Genomic DNA, 23,687 nt, shown 5'->3' on the forward strand with positions numbered 1-23,687 from the left:
ATAACTACAAGACTGATTTCAGATCTGGATTTTTGAAAAGAACAATCCTGCCTTCCCACGTCCACCCCTCCCCTTCTTATAGAGAGGGAGTGACATTTGTGGGTGGCCCAATTGGGCCTCCTTTTAAGGGGAAAGCCTATTGGGCTTCTCCTTAAAAGGGCTCGTTAGGGGGAGAAGAAGTCCAACAGGAATTTCCTCCCCCTAAAGATGACATAAATCATAACTTAAAAATAAGGACGCATGCAAGAGGCCAGTACTCATGCAGGAGGAGATCCCGATCATCCAACGACGACGAAAAAGAAAATTACACAAAAGACACACGACATGAAGCGAGACGACGACGTTGCATCTAAAATATGATAATGGAACTATAGATTCTTCACGTCAGCTCGGACTCCGCAACATGGCTGGGGACTTGTCGGGCCTTGATCGACGGGATGGTCCTACATCACTCTCGTTCTCTCCATCTCTCTCTCACCCTCTCTCCCACTTGTCTCTCCTTTTCTCTTTCCCCCTCTCTCGCGCTCTCACTGTCCTCTCTCCCTCTCATTCGCTTGCCCTCTCTCCCTGTTCTCACTCTCCTCTCACTCTTGTTCTCTCACCCTCTCTCCCTCTCATTCTCTCACTCTCCTCTCTCCCTCTCTTCCTCCCCCACTCTCTTCCTCTCTCTCTCATGCTATCCCTCTCTCATTCTCTCTCTCATGCTCTCCCTCTCTCATTCTCTCCTTATCCTTCTCTGTTGTTTTCACTGTCTTCCTCTCTCCCTCTCAAACTCTCTTGATGGGGGACCATCTCGGAGATCAAGCTGAAGCGCGAGACGAGCCCAGAGCCGTACGTGAACAGCCGCTTTGGGGAACTAGAGTCGACGCAAAGGACCCAGAATTCAAGTTCACGGCTTGATGGTGATCCCCCGAAAACTTTTCTCTTTGTCGCATTTTTCTTTTCGTGCATAAAACTACATGTGTTTATTTAGGGAGGGCCTCCATGTTTTCGGACCCCTCCCATCTGTTTTGGACTTTATTTAGGCCTGATAAGGGGTAAACGATCCCCTAATTTCAGTCCTGCCACTAGGGCAACCCTTCTCCCTTCTGTGAAAGGGGAAGAGATGCCCAACTTGGAGCAGTGAAGTTGATTATTTTGAAGGCTTGCTTGTTCTCATGAGGTTTTTTTCTCTAGATCGTGATCTTTTACCTTGGGAGATTGTTCGTCGCCGCCCTCAGCCGGAAGAGGCCCCCCCAGCATTCCTGTCGTGACCAGATTTGTGAGCTATTGAAGAACAGTAGCCCAATGCCAACGTTCAGCCTAGTCACACGTCGCTAGACGATGCTACTGGCACGTCGCCGCCGCCAAGACTCCTACCAGGGCCCGCCATCCCGTCGAAGACCACTGGAGAACTGGCCCTTTTCGCGCCGCCAGCGGCCGGAGCTGCCAGCATCGTAGGTCGTTCGTCCCCCCTGGCGCTCTATTTCCACCGCCACCGGCCGCCTCCCAGGGTCTACCCTTCAAGCGCCGCTCTCGTTCGCCTGGGGTGACCCCGTCCATGAAAGTCGCCACTGTCTCCTTCGGGGAGACACTTTGGGCGTCTTCGTGAGGCCCGCCGCTTGCCGCGGCCTGGGAACCACACTGCAAATCCCAACTGCCGGTGAGCTGACCCGCTAAATCGAATCAACGCGGCTTCCTGGGGGCTGCCGACTAAACGGACCGGGCTGGAGCCTGATCGAACCGGTTTGACCGAACGGAACGGTCCGGACCGACCGGGCAGTCCCGGTTGCTGACTCGACCTCGGCCGTTCAGACAGTCCAGACAAGCCTTCATCGGTTCAACTCGACCTCAGAACGCCCAGAGTCGGCCCCTACCGCGACGGACCAGCCCGAGACGCGCTGACTGGTCTAGAATATCGTCGGTCCCCTCTATGACGGGAAAGGTTACGGTCCACCACGACTTCCCAGGTCCTAGACCTGCAGGTCACTTCGTTTCCCCCTCTTTGAGTATCATCATTTCTTTCAGTACCGTCGTAGCTTGTTCCACCGCCGGGGACTAGATTTGTAGGCCATACATTTGCCCGAGTCGGGAGGTTATCATTCGTGTATCGTCTGAGAGTCATTTTTTGGGTTGTGCGTGTAGCTCACTCCAGTTGTAGGCCCCACCGTAGTCGTTCTCGCCGATCTATCAGGTCATTGGGAATCGATCCATACGAGCTACACTCGGGATACTCCCAGGTCGTTACCCTAGATCAGCAGCAGAGTGGAGAATACTTCTGATTGTTTTCGAAAACCCGCATCATGATATCACGTCCTGAGTCACATTGGTACTGTATCCGAGTGCCTACTGTGTTGCAACACGAGCCGTCGATCCCGGCCTCGTCATGTTGCATCATCTCTCCTCTCACCTGCTCTCTCTCTCTCTCCTCTCCCGTGCTGCCTCTCTCCCTCACAGTCCCTTTCCTTTGCATTCTCTCTCTCTCTCTCACTTCCCCCTCTCCCTCTTTCAATCTCTCACTCTCTCTCTCTCTCCCTTTCTCCTCTTTCAATCTCTCACTCTCTATCCCTCTCTCTTCTTTCAAACTCTCGCTCTCTCTCTTAGACTCGCCCTCTCACTCTCTCCCTCTAGTATTCTCTCCATCTTGCTCTATCCCAGGCTTAGTCTCCCTATCTCTTTCTCTCACTCTTTCCTAGTCTCGCTCTCATTCTTTCAGCGTCACTCTTTCACTCTCACCTTCTATCACTTTTTCATTATCTCCCGCTCACCTTCCCCCACACAACGGTTTCCTTGCTGCACATTGCGCTCCGGAATCGCCTAGGCTGAATGTTCGTCTTTGAATCGTCTAAGCTTGAATCATACTCTTGTGTTTCTTAGATCGCGATGGTGAAGGTTCGTCTTCAGGCATTTCTTGAGTTGTTTGTTTGTCGAAGTTCAGGTTACTTGGATAACAATCATCTTAGGTTTTTCTCTCATGTTCCGATGGTTACGGAGCTTAATCAGACGTTGTGCCACTTTTTCATCGCTTGGATGTTTCTTCTCGTGTCGATCTTTTATTTTATTTTATTAACATTTCTAGACTAGAAGCCTAGTGAATGCGCGATGCGTTTTGGCGTTTCGTCTGGATATAATCCTCATTCTTCGACTATTACGTCTCGTTTTTTGTTGAGAGACGTACGCTTATGAATTCTGGGTGCATTTTTCGATAGCATTTAGTTACACCGCAAATGGCATTAATGTTGTCAGGGATTTCAGAAGCTGTGAGCGTGATTAGGTTAAGGAATGCGCTTTATTTAGATATTTTTCTTAGACTTTAGCTCACACGAACAATGTGATGCTTAAGTTTTGCTCTTTCTTTCTGCCGATTCCCATATTCGAAGTACTTTTGAAGCTTATTCCAACCATGTACCACTACCGCTAAATTCTTCCTTAATCGATCATAAAAGTTTTTTATTTGTGACTACACGTCCATGGAAAATTTCAGGCAACAGTTTTAACGGCGATTAATTTGCATCTCAAATGCCTAAACTTTTTTCTTGAACTTTAGGATGAATTTTCAAGCACTGAACTTGACTATGTGAAGGAAGACACTTTATGAAAGCATTTCTTCTGGAGAAGCTCCATTAAAAATATATATTTTGACATTTTTTGAAGAAATATATTTGGACATGAAGTTTACAAATTAGTTAAGAAGAAATTTGCTTCCGCAAAAAGTCTATATTGATTTTAATACAAACGTTATAAATATTGCTCTTCAATTTCAGTAAAGTGTGACTCTACTCCAGTAGAAATCGGGTGTCTTCAGATATTGGATATCAGCTATTTGAAGAATATTTAATATCCATCCCACATTGGATGTCGAGATGGGTATCTAGGGCTCTGGACTTGGTGGATGACGGTATTGGGTATCGAATCTGATATCTAGATATCAGTTTAAAAATAGAGGAATAGTGTTCCATTTGAAAAAGTATAAAATTTGTTGTAGTACAACTTCTTGTGGTCTATAAATTGTTAAAAATGCCTAACCTATTAGTTAGATGGGTTGATAATGCGCTCCACAGAGAGATCAATCTGGCCCATTTTGTACAGGGCCAGACTAAGTACGACATTAAAATTGAAATATAAATTGAAAACATCAAGAGCATTATAAAATACTCAGAGAAACAACATGTATGACTCACAATAGCTTAGTTAATTATTTCAAATACATATCCAAATTCATAAATGGAATACTAAAAAAAGATACCGTCGACATCAGCATCCAACCTTTGAGATGGGGATGGATGCCAATATTGGGACATACAACGGTATCAGATATCCGTAATGTAGCAATCAAGATCTGATATTGTCATCCAGCATCAAGGTATTAATATAAACAGATACTGGGAAGCCCATTCTCGAGATCTGGTGTAGCATCTGTCCCCCTATTGTCATACGATAGTGGGGTTGGGAAGTGTGAACATTAGGCAGAACTCTTCTTATCAGCCATTATTTGACTTATCCTAGTCACTCAAGTAGTTTGAAATGAAAAAACAGTAAGAGCAGATTCAAAGGTCCCCTCAATTCCACACCGTTAGTTAATTATAATAAGTCTCCAACTTCTAGGTTAATTTACTCTTGGCTTGGTTGTCTTTTATATTACTAAATATTTCAAGATTCTGCCTGGTGGTTGCAATAAGATAGTTTTGTGTTTAACAAAGATATAAATGTAACAAAACAATCTTGTTTGCGAACAGAGAACATAATCTTTAGTAACCACACAAATACCTTTTGGCATTATCTTCATGTTCAAGGGTCTTTACAATATCTCTGCTCTTGCTTGTTAGAGTTGTACATATTTTGTTGTCATATCAGGATAATCTTGAGCCATACAATTATCTCCTGATGAAATCTACATTCCCAAAGTCTTCAAAGTATCTCTGCTCAAGTCTGTCAAGTTGCTTATCCTTTGTTTTAGCTCATCAGAGTTGTTTTTTCAATGACTTAAGTTGTCGTGTCATGCGTACATGTCACTATGGACGACCCTGCACTTGTTGTGCCCTATATAAGAACACCATGTACCCTTGAAAAGAATTTCTATTGTAGCGTATGTTTTTGTTGAAACTGTTGTTTCTCCATACTGAGTGTTCTCTTTGTTGGAGAGTACGTCAGTGCTTGTGAATTCGAGCACAATCATTTGTGGACTCAAGGGTTGTTGAAGCTAGTTGTGTAGATTGAAGGATTAGTTGTTTCTGCATTTCTCGCGTACTAAATCTGTGTCAGTGTAGGTAGACTCATTGTTCTCTGTTTAGAGAGGCTTACTTATGATTCCATCACCAATATAGAGCAGAAGATCCGGGGACCTGCCACGCATATGGCACCATAAAGAGACTAAAACTCACCATAGAAGTAAGATTTTTTTGTTGGCTATTGTTTATGTGAAGACTACTGATGAAGCTCAACAAGATGAGATGGCTCTAAGATGCCTCAACAGAATGTGCTCTAGAATGAGTGATAAAATAGAGTGAGGCCTGGTTTTCTTCTGGTGTTCATTTGCCCAAGGTATGTGGACCCATTAACCAGCCCTGGGGTTCAATGTCTCCTTTGAGGAAGCCTTTTGGGACTCCATATTAGGCTGCCCATGCAGGGGAGAAGAGGAGCTTGGTCGACCTTTTGTAGTGCTCTAGGAATTATGGCTGCACATGAAGGACATAATCTTCAAGGAACGGGAAGTCTTGACTGACGCTGTTCTACAAGTAGTGGCATGTTTAACCTCTGTATGGTTTAAATGCAACAACCAGGATGCGTGGTGACTGTGTAGGCTATTTTTGAACTTAACATTCTTATTCATTTTTTCACAACGGGAGAGTTGGACGAAAGGATAGCCCCATGTTGACTGCTAGCTGATGTCAGATGAAGTTGTCCCGCCACTCTCATGTCAATTAGCACCTCGACATCACAGCCGGCAGAATGCCTCGAAGGTAGATGTGAATTTTTGGATCTTCAAGTGGGATGGTGAACATCTTAGCAAGTGACTCATTACGAAGTGGCAGTCGGAGGCACTTCCCTTATTTTACTCTTTCTATTTGTTATGTTCCTTTTTGTTATTTTTTTACTTTTCCCCTTCATGCCTAATGGGCCTATCAAATGTCCCACTATGTGTTAACAACACTCTGGACTTTAAACTAGAAAGACCTTATGAAAGATGTTGTTCATCCAGGTTTCTTATGGCGAGGAAAGCTGAAGACAGTAATCCCTGGCAGCACATGGTATCAGAGCTAGTCAGGAAGAATACACATTATCTCTCCTGAATCGTTTGGCGCGTGTCCTCATCTCGTATCGTCTAGCGCCCATCGTTCGGTATCAACCGTATACTGGCATCCGTGAAGTCAAAGAGTCTAGTGTCAACTTGTGATAAGTTTGATGACATAATCTGGAAATGTTGGGCAGAACTCTGTCACAAGGTGTTGTGGATCTGTTAAGAGTCATCTTGGCATTGTGTTGCTGTACCTGTTCTTAGACCATTCATTTATTTTTAACGCAAAAGAGATCCTTAGTTCACGTGACATCACTGAATCTGCGACCTTGACAATCTTCAAGAATCAATGGCAGCTGAGAAAGCAGAGTCTAAGATCTTCAAATTGTTCAACAGGATCAGGGTTTATACCGTTATCAACCATGGGATACTCGAGTCAATGAAATATACAGGGCTTAATCTTGTGCACTCATGCTTGAAGGACAAAGACTGCGACTTCACTTGGTTGAAGATGTGAAGCCGACTAGTTCTCATCATGGAGTGTAGAAGTCACTTGATTCCATTGTTAACCTGGCTTCTTGGTTCTATGAGAGGAGATCTGATTCCTAAATATCTTCTTCCTCCAAAAAACAAATCTAGGATAAGATACATTAAAATGTCATGCAGTTCAATAACAATTTGGCATATCTATGAGCATGTCACAGAATGACAACCAGTGAATCGAGAAGGTGGAGAGGCAGTTGGAAGGCCAGTAGGCTAAAGAGGGTTGCTTGGTGTTATTGCGATCAGTGCTTTTAGCGATCCCAATATTTTACTTAGCGGTGTTTGAAATACCATCAGTTGAGACAAAGTGTGTAGAGAGACTAATGAGGAGGTTTATTTGGAAAACCAATAGAGAGGAAGTGCATATGGGGGTACTCCTGGTAGCATGGGAAGAGGTCTATAGGCACGTGAAACAATGAGGGGTGGGGATACTCCCCGAAGACTCCATGAATCTAACGCTACTAACCAAATGGGTGAAAAGGATTCTAATGTCAGCAGAGGGTCTTGTCCTCAATGTCCTTAGGAACAGATATATCGTAGAGACTGATTGGGGAAGGTGGACTAAAGTTTGGGGGAAGTCCCCCATTTGGCACAGTTTGCGTAATAGTATACCCCACATTTGTGAGTTCTTTGACCCCAGGTTGGGGGACGAATGGCTTTAGATTTTGGACCGACAACTGGTCCAATCAAGCATCCTAAAGTTGAAATATCCAATACTTTTTGCTCTAGCTGGAATCCAAATGCCATGGTCAATGATTGCTGGTTTGAAGTTTGGGTCCCTTCATGCATGAGGCGTTATCAGAGTCGTGGTTTGAGGAACTGATGGAGATTCAAGAGAACCTTTCGCATCTCGGACTGTCAAATATATATCAAGATGGCTGGATGTGGTGAGGGCCATCTTTCTCGTTGAAGTATGCATAATTGAAGATCCGAGGGGAAGTGGAGAAGACTCGACAACCATCAATTCAGGATTCGCGCTGGTTATCAAAAAGACGAAGATTGGTCACACAGGTCTTTCGGAGGAGGTGTAATCAAATGGCTTCCATCGAGTGCTCCCACCTAGACAGCTCCCACCTATTCTTCACGTGTGAGTTCACCCAAGAAATATGGGCAGCGCAATAGATACCAGAGGTGAATATTTCCAGTGACGAGGCATTTTGGACCTCAGTCATTAGGGGTAGGTACCAGAACAGACTGGAATGGAGGAGGCTACTAGCCGTGCTATGGACGTTACGGCTGCACCAGAATGAGATGGTGTGAAGGGGAGGCAGGTGTCAGTGAAGAACATCATACACAACATTGAGACACTTGTAACTTTTGGGTTGAAGGGAAGTTATTGGTGGAACATTTTGGTCATCTTTTCCATTGTTAATGCTGGCAGGTTGACCACCAATTAAGGGTGGTCTTCCTTGTTTTTTCAAAAAAATGAGCTTATCACTAAAGTGAGCTTACTTCAACAAGGAGGTAAGACAGTTGAGGAGTATGTGTGCGAATTCCAGGCTCCTTGGGGTGAGACGGATATCTATGGGCCTGATGATGAAACTGGTTGTCCGTGCCAACTCTGTACAATGAAATATCGGCCCTATAAGTTCCGTAAGGATCTTAATCCAGACTACTATTCATTTTTGCGCTAGATCCTTAATAGAAAGACAGTCCTAAGCTTGGAGCAAGACATACAGCTGACTCTTGAAGAAGAATGTCATCTACAACATCCATCCATCGTCTCTTTTGGTGAGATTGGCTCTGGACTTTTGGCTACTACTAAAAACCAGCCTCCCAAGTCTTATTCATGTGATGGGAATGGTTAGAAGCACCAAAGGGGAAAGTCTACATGGCAAGTGAGGGAAACGATTAGCTGTTTGTGTTGCAAGAAGGAAACTGTTGGGATCTCCATGGCAGGCCGCCCGAGCCAGCTCAAGCTCATGTGGCAAAGGGAAATGATACAAATTCATGTGGGGAGCCGTGGAATGGTGGGGATGGTGCTCCAACCCCAACACCTCATGATATCTATGCTCTGCATATTCCTATGCTCAAAGCCCAACTAATCTCTCTTCGAAGATTGGTTAAGGATTCCTTTGCTTCTCTAACTCTCGATTCTGCTGCTTGTTTTGTATAACTTGAGGCAGAACTGAAGGATTTGACAACTTGAGGAGAAGAATGATCTGCTGAGCTTGGAAGATGGTGCAGCAGAAGTGTTGATGGTGAAAAGAGGAAATCATATTGAAGAAGATAACCTTTCTCTGGCAGAACAAGTTAAATTGTTTCATTGTCATCTTGGACATTTGACGTTGAACTTTTAGGGAGAATGTTCCCTGTCTTTTCTTGTAATGTGAACTTATCTAAGCTTATATGCGATTCTTGTCAGTTTGCTAAACTTAAAAGATCTTCTTATAAAAGAAAGCATGAGAGGAGTGACAGGGCTTTTGACCTGACACACATCGAGTAATGGGGACCATGTATTGTATTGTCTGTGTCTGGTGCTAGATGATTTCTTATAATTATTGATGACTGCACTCGATTAACATGGGTGTACCTTCTAAAGCACAAGTCTAAGACAACAAACATTCTGTATGGCGCAAATAGAATTGACGTTGCCTGAAGATGATGAGGGCTTGCCCATTGACTTGAGAAAGGGGAAGAAGTGTACCCAATTTCCATGATATCTAATTTCACACTTCATTTGTTACTTACATCTATCTGCATCCTATCAAACTTTTATTGCTAACATTGATGCGGTATCTACACCGAGGGCATTAGAAGAAGCTTTAAGCAATTCAAAGTGGAAGGAGGCTATGGATGTGGAGATGGATGCACTTATCAAGAATAACATATGGGAGACGTCCACCTTACCCCTGGGGAAGAAAGCTGTGGGATGCAGGTGGATATATATCGTCAAATATAACGCAGACGGTACTTTAGATAGGTTCTAGAGTCCTGATGGAATAACTGATTCTTGCAATCATAGGGTTATAAATACCCCCTTGTAAAGTCATTAGAAAGACTTTTGGATGAAAGATGAGCTTGTGGTTTCTTGGCACGAGTAGCTATATCCGGCTTTCATGAGGGCAAGAACCCTGATTCAGAGATTCTTGAGAGTTTGTTCTCCTATTGCTCTCCTATTCTCCTCTTATCCCTCGTTCCGTTTCTTGATTTAGTTAGATCTCACGGGGATCGTAACATTAGTATCAAAGCCAAAGTTCTTGTGATTTGTGGCAACAGAGTTGGATTCATACGCCAGCATCCATTGAAGTCTGCAAAATGTAGAGCAGTTGTTGGAATTGATGCAAATCTATAGCCAACTTCAACCGATCACGAAGGAAAAGAAGATTGCAGCAATCACTGGCGTTTCTGTCATGTCGGCAGTTCCGTCCACTGCTGTTCCAAGATTGGCTGCTATCAACACGTTATCTGCAGAAGCTGCTTCAGATGACGCTCTAAGATTTGTCGCCGCTAAACATCATCTGCAGATTTCGCATCAGGCGAAGCTCCAACAGCCTCCATGATCTCCTGCCGCAGACACATCGTCTGCAGAAGCTGCGTTAGCAACATTCCTATTGCCGCTCCAAGATTTGCTGTCGCCAATGCATCATCTGCAGGAGTCGCATTTGGTAATGCCAAAACTGCTGTCACCGCGCCAAGAATTGGCATCAACAAACTCTTCTTTGCCGGTGGAATGGGCTGCACGATGTACCCATGAGCTAAACTTCGTGGCAAAGCAAAGAAAGACCCTCACTGGGCACTCAAAGTTGGGCCCACCTCTTGAGGTCCAAGGGGAATACCATCCACGACCCAGGGCCACAACTGACCCAACATATTTCTGTCATGATCCAGCTAAGATGCTACTGCAGTCAGCTGCCTCTGCGCCGCACGTCACTCCATCTACTGCTGAAGTCACCAACGCACAGTCCTCTTCTTCCACCGTTGCGACCACTACGTTACCTGATGTCATTGACCACCGCTGATGCCATGTCCATGTCCTACTTCATCCACCAAGTCTTTTATCTTTGATGTGGCCGCCATCATGATACACGATGGCATAGCTACTGCACCACCAGGTGGCACTGTCCCTGTGGGAGTCATCACCCCCTTCTTCAAGTTGTCAGCTAGTTGCCATGGGTCGCCATCTTCATGCCACCAGTCAAAGCCGGCAATGCTTTCTACATTGATACCATGGCTGCAGCCGTCTCCATTAGATGCACCTCCACCGAAAACAAAACTATTACTACCTTTGTTTTCAATGCAGCCATCAACTAAATCTATGATCCAGCTTGGCCCATTCCTATGTCAACTAGCAGTCCAATGATGGATCTAGGGGATCCTCTTGAACAGCTTGAGGAGAAGCTGTCACCAATGGGGGAAGTATTGTTAGAGTTTTGATGAAATAACCGATTCTTGAAATTGTAGTGTTATAAATACCCCTTATAAGGTCCATAGAGGGAATTTTGGATGAAAGATAAACTTGTGGTTTCTTGGCACAAGTAACTGTATCCGGCTTTTCGTGAGAATAAGAACTCTTGATTCGGAGGTTCTTGAGAGTTTGTTCTCTTTCGCTCTCTCTTCTTCTCTCTGACCTCTTCCATCTCTCCTATTCTCCTCTTATCCCTCGTCCCCTTTCTTGATTTAGTTAGATCTCCATGGGGATCGCAACAAAAGGGATAAAGCTCGATTGGAAACCAAGGGATACACTCAATCATAGGGGTTAACGACGCCTCTGAGTCGACGGGGTGGACGACGTTTGAGCTCGGTGCTGATCTTCCTCGAGCGGGGATGGACACTGCAAGAGGGGAGTCAGCTGGGCTCTTGAGATGGGGAAGGTGCTAAGCACGTACCGATACTGGGAGTGTAAGTAGGCTCCGCTACTGGGCCTTCAGCGTGGGCCTGGGTCGACGTTCATAGATGCGGTGCTGGATCATATCACTGCATTAATTTCTTGGTCTCGAAATTCCATATTCTCCTAGTGGTATCTTCATTTCTCAAAGTATGTTTTGGATATTTTGAAAGAGATGGGCATGAGAAACTGCAAGTCATCATTGATACCCATTGATGCTAACTTGAAGGTTGGAATGTGTGAAGAAGCTGCTCGAGTGGATCCTGTACAATTTCAGAAATTAATCGATAAGCTTATCTATCTCCAACATTCTAGGCCAGATATAGCTTTTGTAATGGGGGGTTTTAAGTCAATTTATGCATTGGCCAAGAGAACCTCATATGCAGGCAGTTTTTAAGTTCTGGTGTCTTTGAAAGGGACTTAAGGACATGGTATAGTAATTCAAAGAGGTAATGAACTGCATCTTGAAGTTTATATAGATGCAGATTATGGTGGGTATGTCTTGGATTGACGATAGACCAGTGAATGTTGTACATTTTGTGGAGGTAGTTTAATTACTTGGTGAAGTAAAAAGCAAAAGGTTGTGGCAAGATCCAATCTAGAAGCAGAATTTAGAGCAGTGGCCAAAGGAATTTGCTAAGTCTTGTGGATCAGAAGTATTCTACAAGACCTTGCAATATCTCAAAAAGGTCCCACAGTATTATATTGTGATAGCAAGTCGGCTATCGTTGTAACTCAACCCAATTCGACACTACAGAACAATGCATGTTGAGTTTGATCGACACTTCATTCGCTAGAAGATTGACTCTGAAGTGATTCAAATGAATTGCATTAAGTCAGCTCACCGAGTGGCAGATCTTACCAAGGGTGTTCTAGGAGTATTCCACTTGCTGTATACCAATCTGGGGATTCGGAATGTATATCTACCACCTTGAGGGGGGGTGTCAGCCGGAGACTCTATCCTTTTTATACTCTTTCTATATGTTATGTTCTTTCCTATTATTTTTTCCCTTTATACCTAATGGGCCCATCAAATGGCCTGCCACACGTAAACAATTCTCTGTAATTTAAATCATAAAGACCTTATGAAAGATGTTGTTCATCCAATACGGGAGTTCCCCTCCTAGGATTTTTTACGGTGAGAAGTTGAAGGTAGTGGTTCCTGAGAGCACAATTATTATATAAGGTCTTTTTTAAGTTAGCTGTGCGAAGATGTCACTTAAATAAATGGGTATTGTTTTGTGTTATTGGTTAGTCGCTTGGCTAACTATGCAAGTGTCTCTTTGTGTTAATCGATGCCACATGATATAGTCTGCAATGCCTTGAAAGGAGCATCTTGGAGATATGCATGCATTGATGTAGCCCAGAAGCCCATTTTTTGAGGCCCATTAGCAACTTGTGCCCTTAGAAGAAGATTCTTCTAGAATTGACAATATTCACAGAAAATTACCTAGAGCCGATCAAAATCCTCTGACGGGATTTTCTTTCACAGGATCCTCTGACAGAATTTTCTCTGACCAGATCTAACAAACATATCTGACAGAATCCTCTGACAGATTCGTCTTTTGCCAGGATCTCTGCTCTAACTTGTCGGAGCTGCATATCTTCTGCTTTGTCCCATGAAGATCTACTTAAGCCACATAGATTTCTTCTGACAGCTTCTACAAGCCCCAGAATTTGTAAGATACCTTTGCTCAGGCCTGTCCGACTGCTTATACTCAATTTTAGCTTGACAGAATTGTTTGTTTTTCAATGTTTTGACTTTCATTTCATAGGTACAGTCATTAAGGAAGACCCTTTACTTGTTGTGGCCTTTACAAGACTCTCATGTACCTATGAAATGAAAGTCAAAACATTGAAAAACAAACAATTCTGTCAAGCTAAAATGGAGGATAAGCAGTCGGACAGGCCTGAGCAGAGGTATCTTGCAAATTCTGGGGCTTGTTGAAGCTGTCAGAAGAGATTTGTGTGGCTTAAGTAGATCTTCATGGGACAAAGCAGAAGATATGCAGCTCCGACAAGTTAGAGCAGAGAACCTGGCAAAAGTCGAATCTGTCAGAGGATTCTGTCAGGTATGAATTTGTTAGAAGATCTTGTCAGAGAAAATCCTGTCAGAGGATCCTTTGAAAGAAAATCCCGTCAGAGGATTTTGATCCGCTCTTCGAAATTTTCTACAGGCCCCAGAATTTGCAAGATATCTCTGCTCAGGCCTGTCTGGCTGCTTGTCCTCTATTTTAGCTTGAAATAATTGTTTTTTTTTATAATGTTTTGACTTTCATTTCATAGGTACAGTCAATAAGGAAAACCCTACACTTGTTGTGGCCTTTGGATGTCTCTCATGTACCCTTGAAGGATCATTATTGAGGTCTATTGTTTTTTTAATACTATTGGTTTTCCCCTTTGATTGTTCTCTTTGCTAGAGAGTGCTTAGCTGCGTGTGGATTCTAGCACAACCCCTTGTGGACTCAAGGGTTAGAGAAACTAGTTCAGCGAATTCAGGACTTGACTCCTTCAAGTAGAGGAAGGCTTGTGGATTCAAGTCATGTTCCTGGACAGTTCATGTACTAAGGCTGCGTCATTTATTCTGCCTACCGATTAGAATTTTGAGAGTGTGATGAAAAATAATTGAAGTTGGAAAGATGGTGAATGGTAGTGACATTTCATATTGCTTATATTCAATCCTTTTTAAACATTTAATGCGATCTTGATCAAAGTTATGAAATATCGTCTTAAATCTTATTTTGATGATGCGTAAGTATTTAACCTGTTGCTTTCTTATTTCCTTTGGCTTAGGGTACTGTTTGTCTGAAATGTGGGGTTAGTGGCTTTAAGGAGCTTCTAGTCTTCTGCAAATCGTGCAAAACTAATGCGGAACACTGGTACAAATAGACTTTAGTATAAATAATTACTTTGTTTGGGTTTTCTTATGCCATAGTTTCAATTGCACTATCTATGGTTGTCCAAATTGTGGTCATTTCGACGGTACTTGTGTATGTGTTAGTGTACATTAAACCAAGAGAAATTTGAAGCATGAAATTCTTCCAGACCAATTAATGCATAAAAAATATTGAACTCAAGAGTTTTTACAAATAGGTGCGGGATAAATATGTGGATTTCTGATCTAGATCTCTTGGTCTCACCGGAATCAGCCATCTAACTGCTCTAGCTCTGTGGTCCACAAGAAAAGACTTTATAAATATCTATCGTTATTGCCTCTCCCCATAGAATCAATTATAACTGCTGATGGACTCTCATTTGCGTGTGCCATTTCTTTTTGGCCATCTGAACCTCTAATTAGCTAAGCGTTGCTGGAGTGCTGATCAATTCTCCCCCCATTGAGATGAAGCCTGTCCTCAAGCTTGAAATTGGGAAAATTTTATTTCGGCTGGTTTCCTGCAATCCCTTTTAAGGTGGCCTGGTTTCCTGCAATAGCCACAGGTAAGTTCTGAAGAGGTACCTTCCTGTGGAGTGGACTTCTGGTGCTGGGAATTGGTAGAGGACGTGGCTGTCGTATTCACATTGCTCCTTGGTTCTCCTTTCTTGGCCAAGTGAGCCATTGAGACAAGGGTAGGTGTCTCGCCATCTTTGGAATTAAGCTTCTTTCGCCGTTCTGCCCCTTGTAATTCAGAGATAGCTTCCGCCAAGGTGGGAAATCTTTCTCTGTGCAGCAATTGACTTCTAAGATTTTCATACTCTGAATTCAGCCCCATCAAAAAGGTGAGAGTTCTAAATTTGGTTTCTCTGAGATAGGACGGTGAGTTCTTGTCGCCTGTGGGCCAGAGAAGGTCCAGCTCCCTCCATATGGCCTTTAATTTTGCAGAATAGGAAGAAATTGACAGGCTTCCCTGTTTCAACGCTTTTTCTTGTTCTCGAAGGTCATAGACCCGGTAGTCGCTATGAGTTTCGGCACATGATCTCTGAATTTCTTGCCACAAGTCTTGTACGCAGTCAATAAGTAGATAGTCGTCTGCCTGGTCTGATTCCATATTCTTGATCATCCAGTTGGTGATAAGGGCTTCTTAAGATTCCCAAATTACTCTTTCGAGCTTGGGAGCGTCTTCTGAAGGAGGGTCTTCTGTCAGGTGATTCCCCAAGTAGATAGCTTTGAGGGACCTTTGGACCAAAGTTATCCACTTTTGTCCATTTATCCCATTATACTTGATGTCAAGATCTGGTAAAATCAATCTTGGCTGAGTAGGTGTCTCACCGGTCTTAACAGAGGTTAAGGAGGTGATTTCGGATTCCTTCTCAACCATCTTGGATTTTCCCATCTGAAATGAGTAGACGGAGTCTTTCTGAAACCACTCACGGAGTCGATTTATCAGGTGTGCTGAGGTCATAACCGAAAAACTCCATAGGTTGATGGGGACGTTTCCCTGTATCAACAATGTTCTTCCCTTATCCACTATGTCACCTATTTTCCTTTCAGCTACACCGTTTTGTTGAGGAGTATATGGGCAAGAGGTCTCATGTCTAATGCCCTCATTTGTACAGAAATCCATGAGTTCATGGTTTATAAAGTCTTTTGCATTGTCGGTTCTCAGCCCTTGTACTGGATCTCCAAACTGTCTCTTAATAGGACAACACAATCCCTTTAGGTTCTTAGTGACTTCATGCTTGTTTTTCATCAAGAATATCCAACTATATCTGCTATAGTCATCTACACATACCAAGAAATATCGATGTCCTAATATATCTGTTTGAGGGGATGGACCCCAAACATCACAATGAATCATTTGGAAGGGTTTTTTCATTCTAGTATTACTAGGAGGATATGTCCCTCTCTTAAATTTCCCCAAATGACATGCTTCACAATTTAACTTTTCAACCAAAATATCTGAAAACATGTTTGGATACATGTGTTTGAGTAAGTGAAAGGATGGATGACCCATTCTCTGATGTGTCTCCATGATGATTTCATCAGGTGGTCTTTTTACTGTGGCCACCCTTGGAACCCCTCCTCGTGGTGATCTTGAGTTCTGTCGGGGTAGGTAGTAGAGTCCCTGGTGTACTTTAACTAGTCCAGTCTTCCACCCGAGCTCCTTATTACACAAATATGCATCAAGATTATCAAATAATACGGTATATTCTTTACTTTTAGCAATCTTCTGAACTGAGATTAGACTAACAAATAGCTTGGGAACATGTAAAACGTTTTTTAGTTCCCCAATAGGTTCTATGTTCAAACTACCCAACCCTATTACTGGTAGGAGTGTTCCGTCAGCAGTTTGAACATACTTACCGTGGTGTATCTTCTCATATGTCATAAAGAATTCTTTCTTAGATGACATATGATCAATTGCACCCGAGTCCAGGATCCATGCTTTAGATGGATCCTGAGTAAGTAAAACAAGATTGTTAAATAAATCTTTCTTACCAGAATTAGCCATAGACTGTGGACCCAACAATTGACCCAGAATTAATAAACGATTTGAGGCTCTGTAGTTCTTGCATCATTTTCTGAAAGTCTTGAGCTGAAGGTAAATCATTGCTATTGTCTTGTTGTGTCATGTGAGCTCGAGCTATGTGTGGAGGCTTGCCATGCAGCTTCCAGCACTTATCCTTCGTGTGCCCCTTCTTTTTGCAGTAATTGCAAAAAATGTCTTCTCTGTTTTGCTTTTCTAAATCACTCTTTTGATAGTTCTGGCCTTTGGTCGCATATGCAGTGCTTTCGATGCTCCCTTTACTCGTGTTTAGACGACTTTCCTCCTGCATTGCCTTTGAGACAGCTTCATCAAATGTGGGCTCATCTTCTCTGTTGTAAAGTTGACTTCTGATAAGCTCGAATTCTGGCCTCAGTCCTTGCAAGAATTGACACAGTCGCTTTGTGGCTTCATGAGCTCAAGCCACTGGGTCGGTAGAAGGTGGTCAGCAGTGGTCTCTCAACTTATTTGAATAAGTGAGGACCTTCATATCCCCTTGTTTGAGAGTATAGGCCTGGATGATAAGACTGATGATTTTGCTCTTATCATTCTTCTTGGAATGATTTCTGTGAACAGCCTCCCATAGAGTTTTTGACGTTTCATAAGAAGTGTACGTAGTAAGTTGCTCTGCCGACAGTGAATTAAGTAGCCACCCAAACACAAATTCTTCTTCCATGACAAACTTTTGATATTCTGGGTGCGACTCATCAGGAAAATCAATTGTCAGAAGATGAATAAGCTTCCTCGGCTTCAATGCGGCTTGTATTGTTCTTGACCAGAGTAGAAGATTGCTCCCATTGAAGATATTGCATTTAGCAATAACGGGGAGATGAGTCAGCCACCAGTCTGGGACCACCAGCTGACTTCCAGCAGTGACAGCTGATCCAGTTGGGGTCTGGATCTTTGTTGACACCTCTGCCATGATCTCTTGGAGGACTGATTTAGTGATTTCACCACTTGTCTTCCGATAGAATGGCTAAAAAGAATTGAGAATTGCAAATGAGAATAGAGGCGCTTACTGAAAATTGCCTTAGAAAGCACCACGATTTCCTCTACTGCTCTTGAGCAAGGAAACAACGATCAAGCTTGGTGTAGGTGCTACAGAAGCAGTTCTCTGGACGCCTTATGTAGCCTCCCGTAGGATGCTCGTAAGCTCCAAAAGAATATCAAATGCAAGATCAGAAATCCTGCTCTGATACCATGACAACTATCTTGAGACAGGATGAGAAGGAGAAAGAAAGTCAAGATTTTTCTATTCAACAACATGTTTTTAATACATGCGATGTATATAGCTTTTTATAGAGTAGTACATAATGATCATAAAACGGTCATATAACGGCTAGTTTTACTAGCTGTTATCTGGCTATCGGGTGAGAAATTAAGCCCGATAATGGGCCTGTAGAGGCCCGATCCACATCTCCTTGTTCTGGGCTATTTCTTCAACATATGCTCAACAACAAGAAATTCAGGAAGATCAGAAGTTGAGAAATATTACCCGAGACTTACAATTGGGAAAGGAGACGGCGCCAGGATACAAGCTTCATCAGGGTCTACTTCTTCATAAGGGGAGAATTTTACTTCCGTCACATTCTTCATTGATCCCAAATATATTGCAAGAATTCCATGACTCCAACATAGGTGGACATGGCGGATTCCAAAGGACACTGAAAAGGATTTCTCAGCAGGTGATATGGGCGGGAATGAGAAAGGATATCAAAGCACATGTGAATCAGTGTCTCGTATGCCAGCAGCAGAAAACATCGACTTTATCTCCAGCTGGGTTACTTCAACCACTACCCATTTCAAGTCAGGTATGGGAGGATATAACGATGGATTTTATTGAGGGATTGCCTAAATCAGCAGTGTATGATTCCATATTGGTGATTGTGGACAGGCTGAGCAAGTACAGTCATTATATTGCTGTCAAACATCCCTTTTCAGCGGTTACCATAGCCGACATATTCGAAAAGGAAATCGTAAAGTTACATGGAATTCCTAACTCTATCATCTCTGACAGGGGCAGCATATTCACCAGCCACTTTTGGAAAGAAATACATAGGCTACAAGGCACGAAGCTCAAGTTTATCTCGTCTTACCACCCAGAAACGGACAGCCAGACAGAGGTCACCAACAGGGGCCTGGAGTGTTATCTGAGATGCTTCGCAGCTGAAAATCCCAGGAAATGGAAGGATTATTTACATTGGGCTGAATATAATTATAATACTTCATATCATTCTGCAATACGAATGACCCCTTTTAAAGCAGTTTATGGCCGTGACCCACGTTCGCTAACAAGATATGGATCAACACCATCGCCATATGATTCGATTGACCAACTACTGATTGAAAGGGATCAGATTTTAGTCAATTTAAAGCAGCAACTAGCGAAGGCACAGTCCAGAATGAAGACTCAAGCTGATAAACATAGAAGAGATGAAGAATTCCAAGAGGGTGACATGGTCTACCTCAAGATAAGACCTTACAGGATGAAATCGTTGGCTAAAAAGAGTAACGAAAAGCTTAGTCCAAACTTCTTTGGTCCCTATAAAATTTTAAAGAAGATAGGACCTGTTGCTTACAGATTGGATTTACCCGAGCATACTACATTGCATCCAGTATTCCATGCATCCTTACTTAAAAAAGCTTTTGGCACACTAAATCCCAATAGCCAACCGTTGCCGACTTGTCTACCTTATGATTATGAATGGCAGGTCTACCCAGAGAATATTCTTAAAGTGAGAAGCACAACTTATGGGGAAGAGGTCTTGGTGAAGTGGGTAAACCTACCGGCATCTGAGGCTTCATGGGAACAAGCTAGACGTCTGAACAGGACTTTTCCAGAATTCCAGCTTGGGGACAAGCTGAGTCTCCAAGGGAGGAGTGTTGATAACTACTATTCTCGGAAATATCGGAGAAGGGGGAAAACGAGATCTGGTCAACAGGCCGTTGACCGAGATCAGTAATGCGGGAGGGAGAGGGACCTCTCTCCCCTATAAATAAAGACCCGCAGGGAAAGGACAGGTATGTCCTCTTTCTTTCAAATTCTTGAAGAAGGCCCGAGTCGTTTGAATCGGGAAATCCAAGAAATGGCGGGAGGGCTCGCCGTTGCTTGGGAGGAGGAGCTCTCCGGCAAGGGGGGCGCCTACGAGCGGGATTCATCCGTCGGAGCTGGGGCCATCGCCGTCGAGGAGGAGCTCCACGTGGGAGACGTCTCGTCGAGGAGAGGGAGCACCACCGGGGATCAAGAGTCTTGTACCTGAAATTTATCCTACTATCCGGATACTTTGGAACCAATTTCGATCTTAATAGCAGGAGATTCTTCCAATCGGAATCGCTTAGAACCTTACGCTATCACACTATTATATCATGGCCAACCCCAAACTATCTCAAACAGCTCAGGTCATTCCTGGGATTGACCAATTATTACAGGCGTTTTGTTGCACAGTATGCTCAAAAGCTGACATCATTACTGAAGAAAAATTCTTTCATTTGGACAGACATAGCAGATAAAGCATTCATCAACATGAAAGGTGCACTTTCGACCACCCCTATACTCAAATTGCCTAACTTTACCAAACCTTTTATAGTTGAAACGGACGCCTCTGGCTTTGGGTTGGGAGCTGTACTCGTACAAGAGTCACACCCTATTGCATATTTTAGCAAAACTCTCAACTGTAACTCAAGGCTCAAATCTACCTATGAACGAGAGTTGATGGCAGTGGTGTTATCAGTCCACAAGTGGAAACACTACCTTTTATTTCAGAAAATTTTCATACATACCGATCAGTTCAGTCTAAAGTTCCTAAATGAGCAAAAGGAGGTACCGCAACATTATCACAAGTGGGTATGAAAATTACTAGGTTTCCATTTAGAGATTCGTTTCAAGGCAGGTCGGCATAATACAGTTGCAGATTCACTATGACGCTCCAGGACAGATGAACAACTTCAATGCGATAATATTTCAATGACGCACTGGTTAGATAGACAGGTACTACAATGAGATTAACCAGGACCCAAAACTCTCTGGTATCAAAAGTGCATTAATCACTCAACCATCCACAACGACACATTACACTCTGAATAATAATACTTTGCTATACAAGGGTAAGCTGGTACTGCCTGCCAATTCCTCACTGATCCCTTTGGTCCTAAAAGAATTTCACGATGCCAAGATGGGGGGATATGGGGAAGTGCTCAAAACTTACAAGAGGATTTCTCAACAAATATACTGGCAGGGTATAAAAAAGAAAATCAGAACATATGTGGCTGCCTGTCAGGTGTGCCCACACCACAAAGCATCCACACTTTCTCCTGCTGGGTTGTTACAACCATTGTCTATCCCTAGCCAAATTTGGGAGGACGTATCCATGGACTTTATAGAAGGGTTACCCAAATCAGGAGGTTATAACACTATAATGGTAGTGGTTTGCAGATTAAGCAAATACTGTCATTACATTGGGGTTAAACATCCATTTACTACCCCTGAAATTGCTAACCTCTTTACTACATAAGCTACAAGGGACATCGCTGAAGCTCAGTTCATCAAATCACCCTGAAACGGATGGGCAAACAGATGTCATGAATAGAAGTTTGGAATGTTACTTGCGCTGTTTGCGTCTGAGAATCCTAAAAAGTGGGCAAACTGGCTAGCTTGGGCGGAATACAGTTACAACATATCTTTTCACACGTCAACTAAAATGACACCATTCAAAGCTGTATATGGACGAGATCCTCCTATCATCCGTTATGGGTCACCACCATGCCCTATTGATTCGCTAGACAACCTACTCACAGAAAGAGACCGTATATTGTCCCATTTACAATCCCATTTAGCCAAAGCTCAAGCCATGATGAAAAGGAAGGCAGATCAACATCGCCAAGATATTGAATTCCAAGAGAGAGATAAAGTGTTTGTGAAATTACGTCCATATAGGATGAAATCCTTAGCAAAACGCTTATCAGAAAAATTAGCTCCTAACTACTTCGGCCCCTACACAATTGTTAAAAGAATCGGACCTGTGGCCTATAAATTGGATCTTCCAAAAACAGCAACCATTCACCCAGTTTTTCATATTTCAAACTTACGCAAAGTTGTGGGTGATGATATTAATATCTTACCTGTTCCTACTAATATCTCTGATGATTGGGAATGTCAGGTCTCTCCTGCAACAGTGCTTAAGAGAAGATTCAACAGAACCGAGATGCAACTACTCATCAAATGGAAGGGTTTTCCCTACTTTGAAGCAACCTGGGAAGATTTTGACGTAATCACTCGCCAATTTCCAGAATTCCAAATTGGGGACAATTTGGACTTGGAGGGAGGGAGTAATGATACGATCCAGCCTCGGACATATCAGAGGGCTAACCGCTGCCAGTCAACCAACTCGTAGTGGTCAACGAAGGAACTTATAAATAAAGGCCATGGAAAAAGAGAGGTCTTCTTGATTTTTGAATATCGGGAGTTGTGAGCCTGGAGAGCGGGAGACGCCCGATCCAGAGGGAGGAGATCCATACGACTGGACTCCTAATTCTTTCTTCCTTTCTATCTCACCATTGTTCTTGAACTATTTCCATTTCCATCTGTTTTCTTGAATCCAAATCTTGGACGAGAGTTTCTTGAATTTCCTTACGGAGTCTTGGTCGCATCCTCGCTCAACAGAAGATCTTGGGGGAGCGTATCAGAGGCCCAGCTAATTATGGGATTCCCTAAGCCCTGCCTCAGAGGAGGGTAGGACAAGAATTGAAAAATTAAATTTATTGAGATGTTTCTCCCCTCCTTGGCTTGGTCGGAACTTCTCCTGCTGGCACAGGCCTCACACCATCTGTCAAGCAGCTAAACTTTCAGGGGGCGATTTCATTTAACAGCGTGCTGGCCGTGATCTTGGTAACCAAGTCAAGCATCCTTCACAATCACAACAAAAGTCTTCGTGTATATTAGAGATGAGAAGCAGTGGGGTTGACCCCTTGAGAGAGAACACTGTACTGTATTGCCAAAATAACTTACTGAGCCAGCGTGGCCTTGGTAATCTGGCCCTTGGCCATGATATCTGCAATGGCGAGAAGGCACTGTGCCTAACCCTCCTGGTCATCTCCCCCAACCCACGGCTAGAATGTGTATTCTGCGGCTCTTGCCTACGGTTAACCTCGCCAAGCCCACTGCATGGTGTGGGACTTAGAAAGCATGTGCTCCTATGCCTCCCATGGATATGACACCCATTGTGCTGCATCTGGATGCCGTGGTACCAAGCATGAGGTTTCCTTAACCTGTGTCGGCACCAACCTTGGTCAGCCAATGCTTCGTGCAAAGGCCGGCATTGACTCTGCGTAATTCGTCACCTAGGACCAGGATGAGCGACACTGCTCAAAGTTGGGCATAGGATGTGCATGCTCATGCCCGCCATCAGTTGTGGTGTGTCCATTGCTACTGGTGCGAACAGGACTTGCTACACTGACCTACCAGATGTGTAGTGCAATGTTGGACCCAACTGCTGTGATATGTTCTTTTCCAAGAAGAATAAAGAAGGAACTAGAACATGCATAGTTCCTCAGTGTAATCCTTTTCCGTGTAATCCTTTGCCACTCTTGCGGACTAATAGCAAGATGCCCCGTCTGTGTGGGACGCCACCGGTAGTGCGTCTTGATGGCATGCTCTGCCATGGGAAATGCCGCCACGGGGCGC

The 23,687-nt window shown here is 43.5% G+C and overlaps 1 protein-coding gene across 7 annotated transcripts in view; it reads left to right on the top strand.

The window, feature by feature from the left end:
* The first annotated feature begins 1,072 nt into the window (after window positions 1–1,072).
* The window catches only part of LOC144715436 (PHD finger-containing protein 1-like), a 28,910-nt gene continuing 6,295 nt past the window's right edge, over window positions 1,073–23,687 (top strand). For 2 of the 7 annotated variants that reach the window (XM_078590349.1, XM_078590350.1), the window contains exons 1-2: window positions 1,073–2,871; window positions 14,379–14,464. In XM_078590349.1, the coding sequence (XP_078446475.1) occupies window positions 2,863–2,871; window positions 14,379–14,464 (95 nt within the window). In that variant the 5' untranslated portion in view covers window positions 1,073–2,862. Of the gene's footprint in view, window positions 2,872–13,157; window positions 13,265–13,871; window positions 13,951–14,378; window positions 14,465–23,687 lie in introns of all 7 variants that reach the window. The other 5 variants (XM_078590352.1, XM_078590355.1, XM_078590351.1 and 2 more) reach the window with 5 other exon arrangements.

This window comes from Wolffia australiana, chromosome 19 (assembly GCF_029677425.1).
Source record: "Wolffia australiana isolate 7733 chromosome 19, ASM2967742v1".
In the NCBI taxonomy this organism is placed as follows: Eukaryota; Viridiplantae; Streptophyta; class Magnoliopsida; order Alismatales; family Araceae; genus Wolffia; species Wolffia australiana.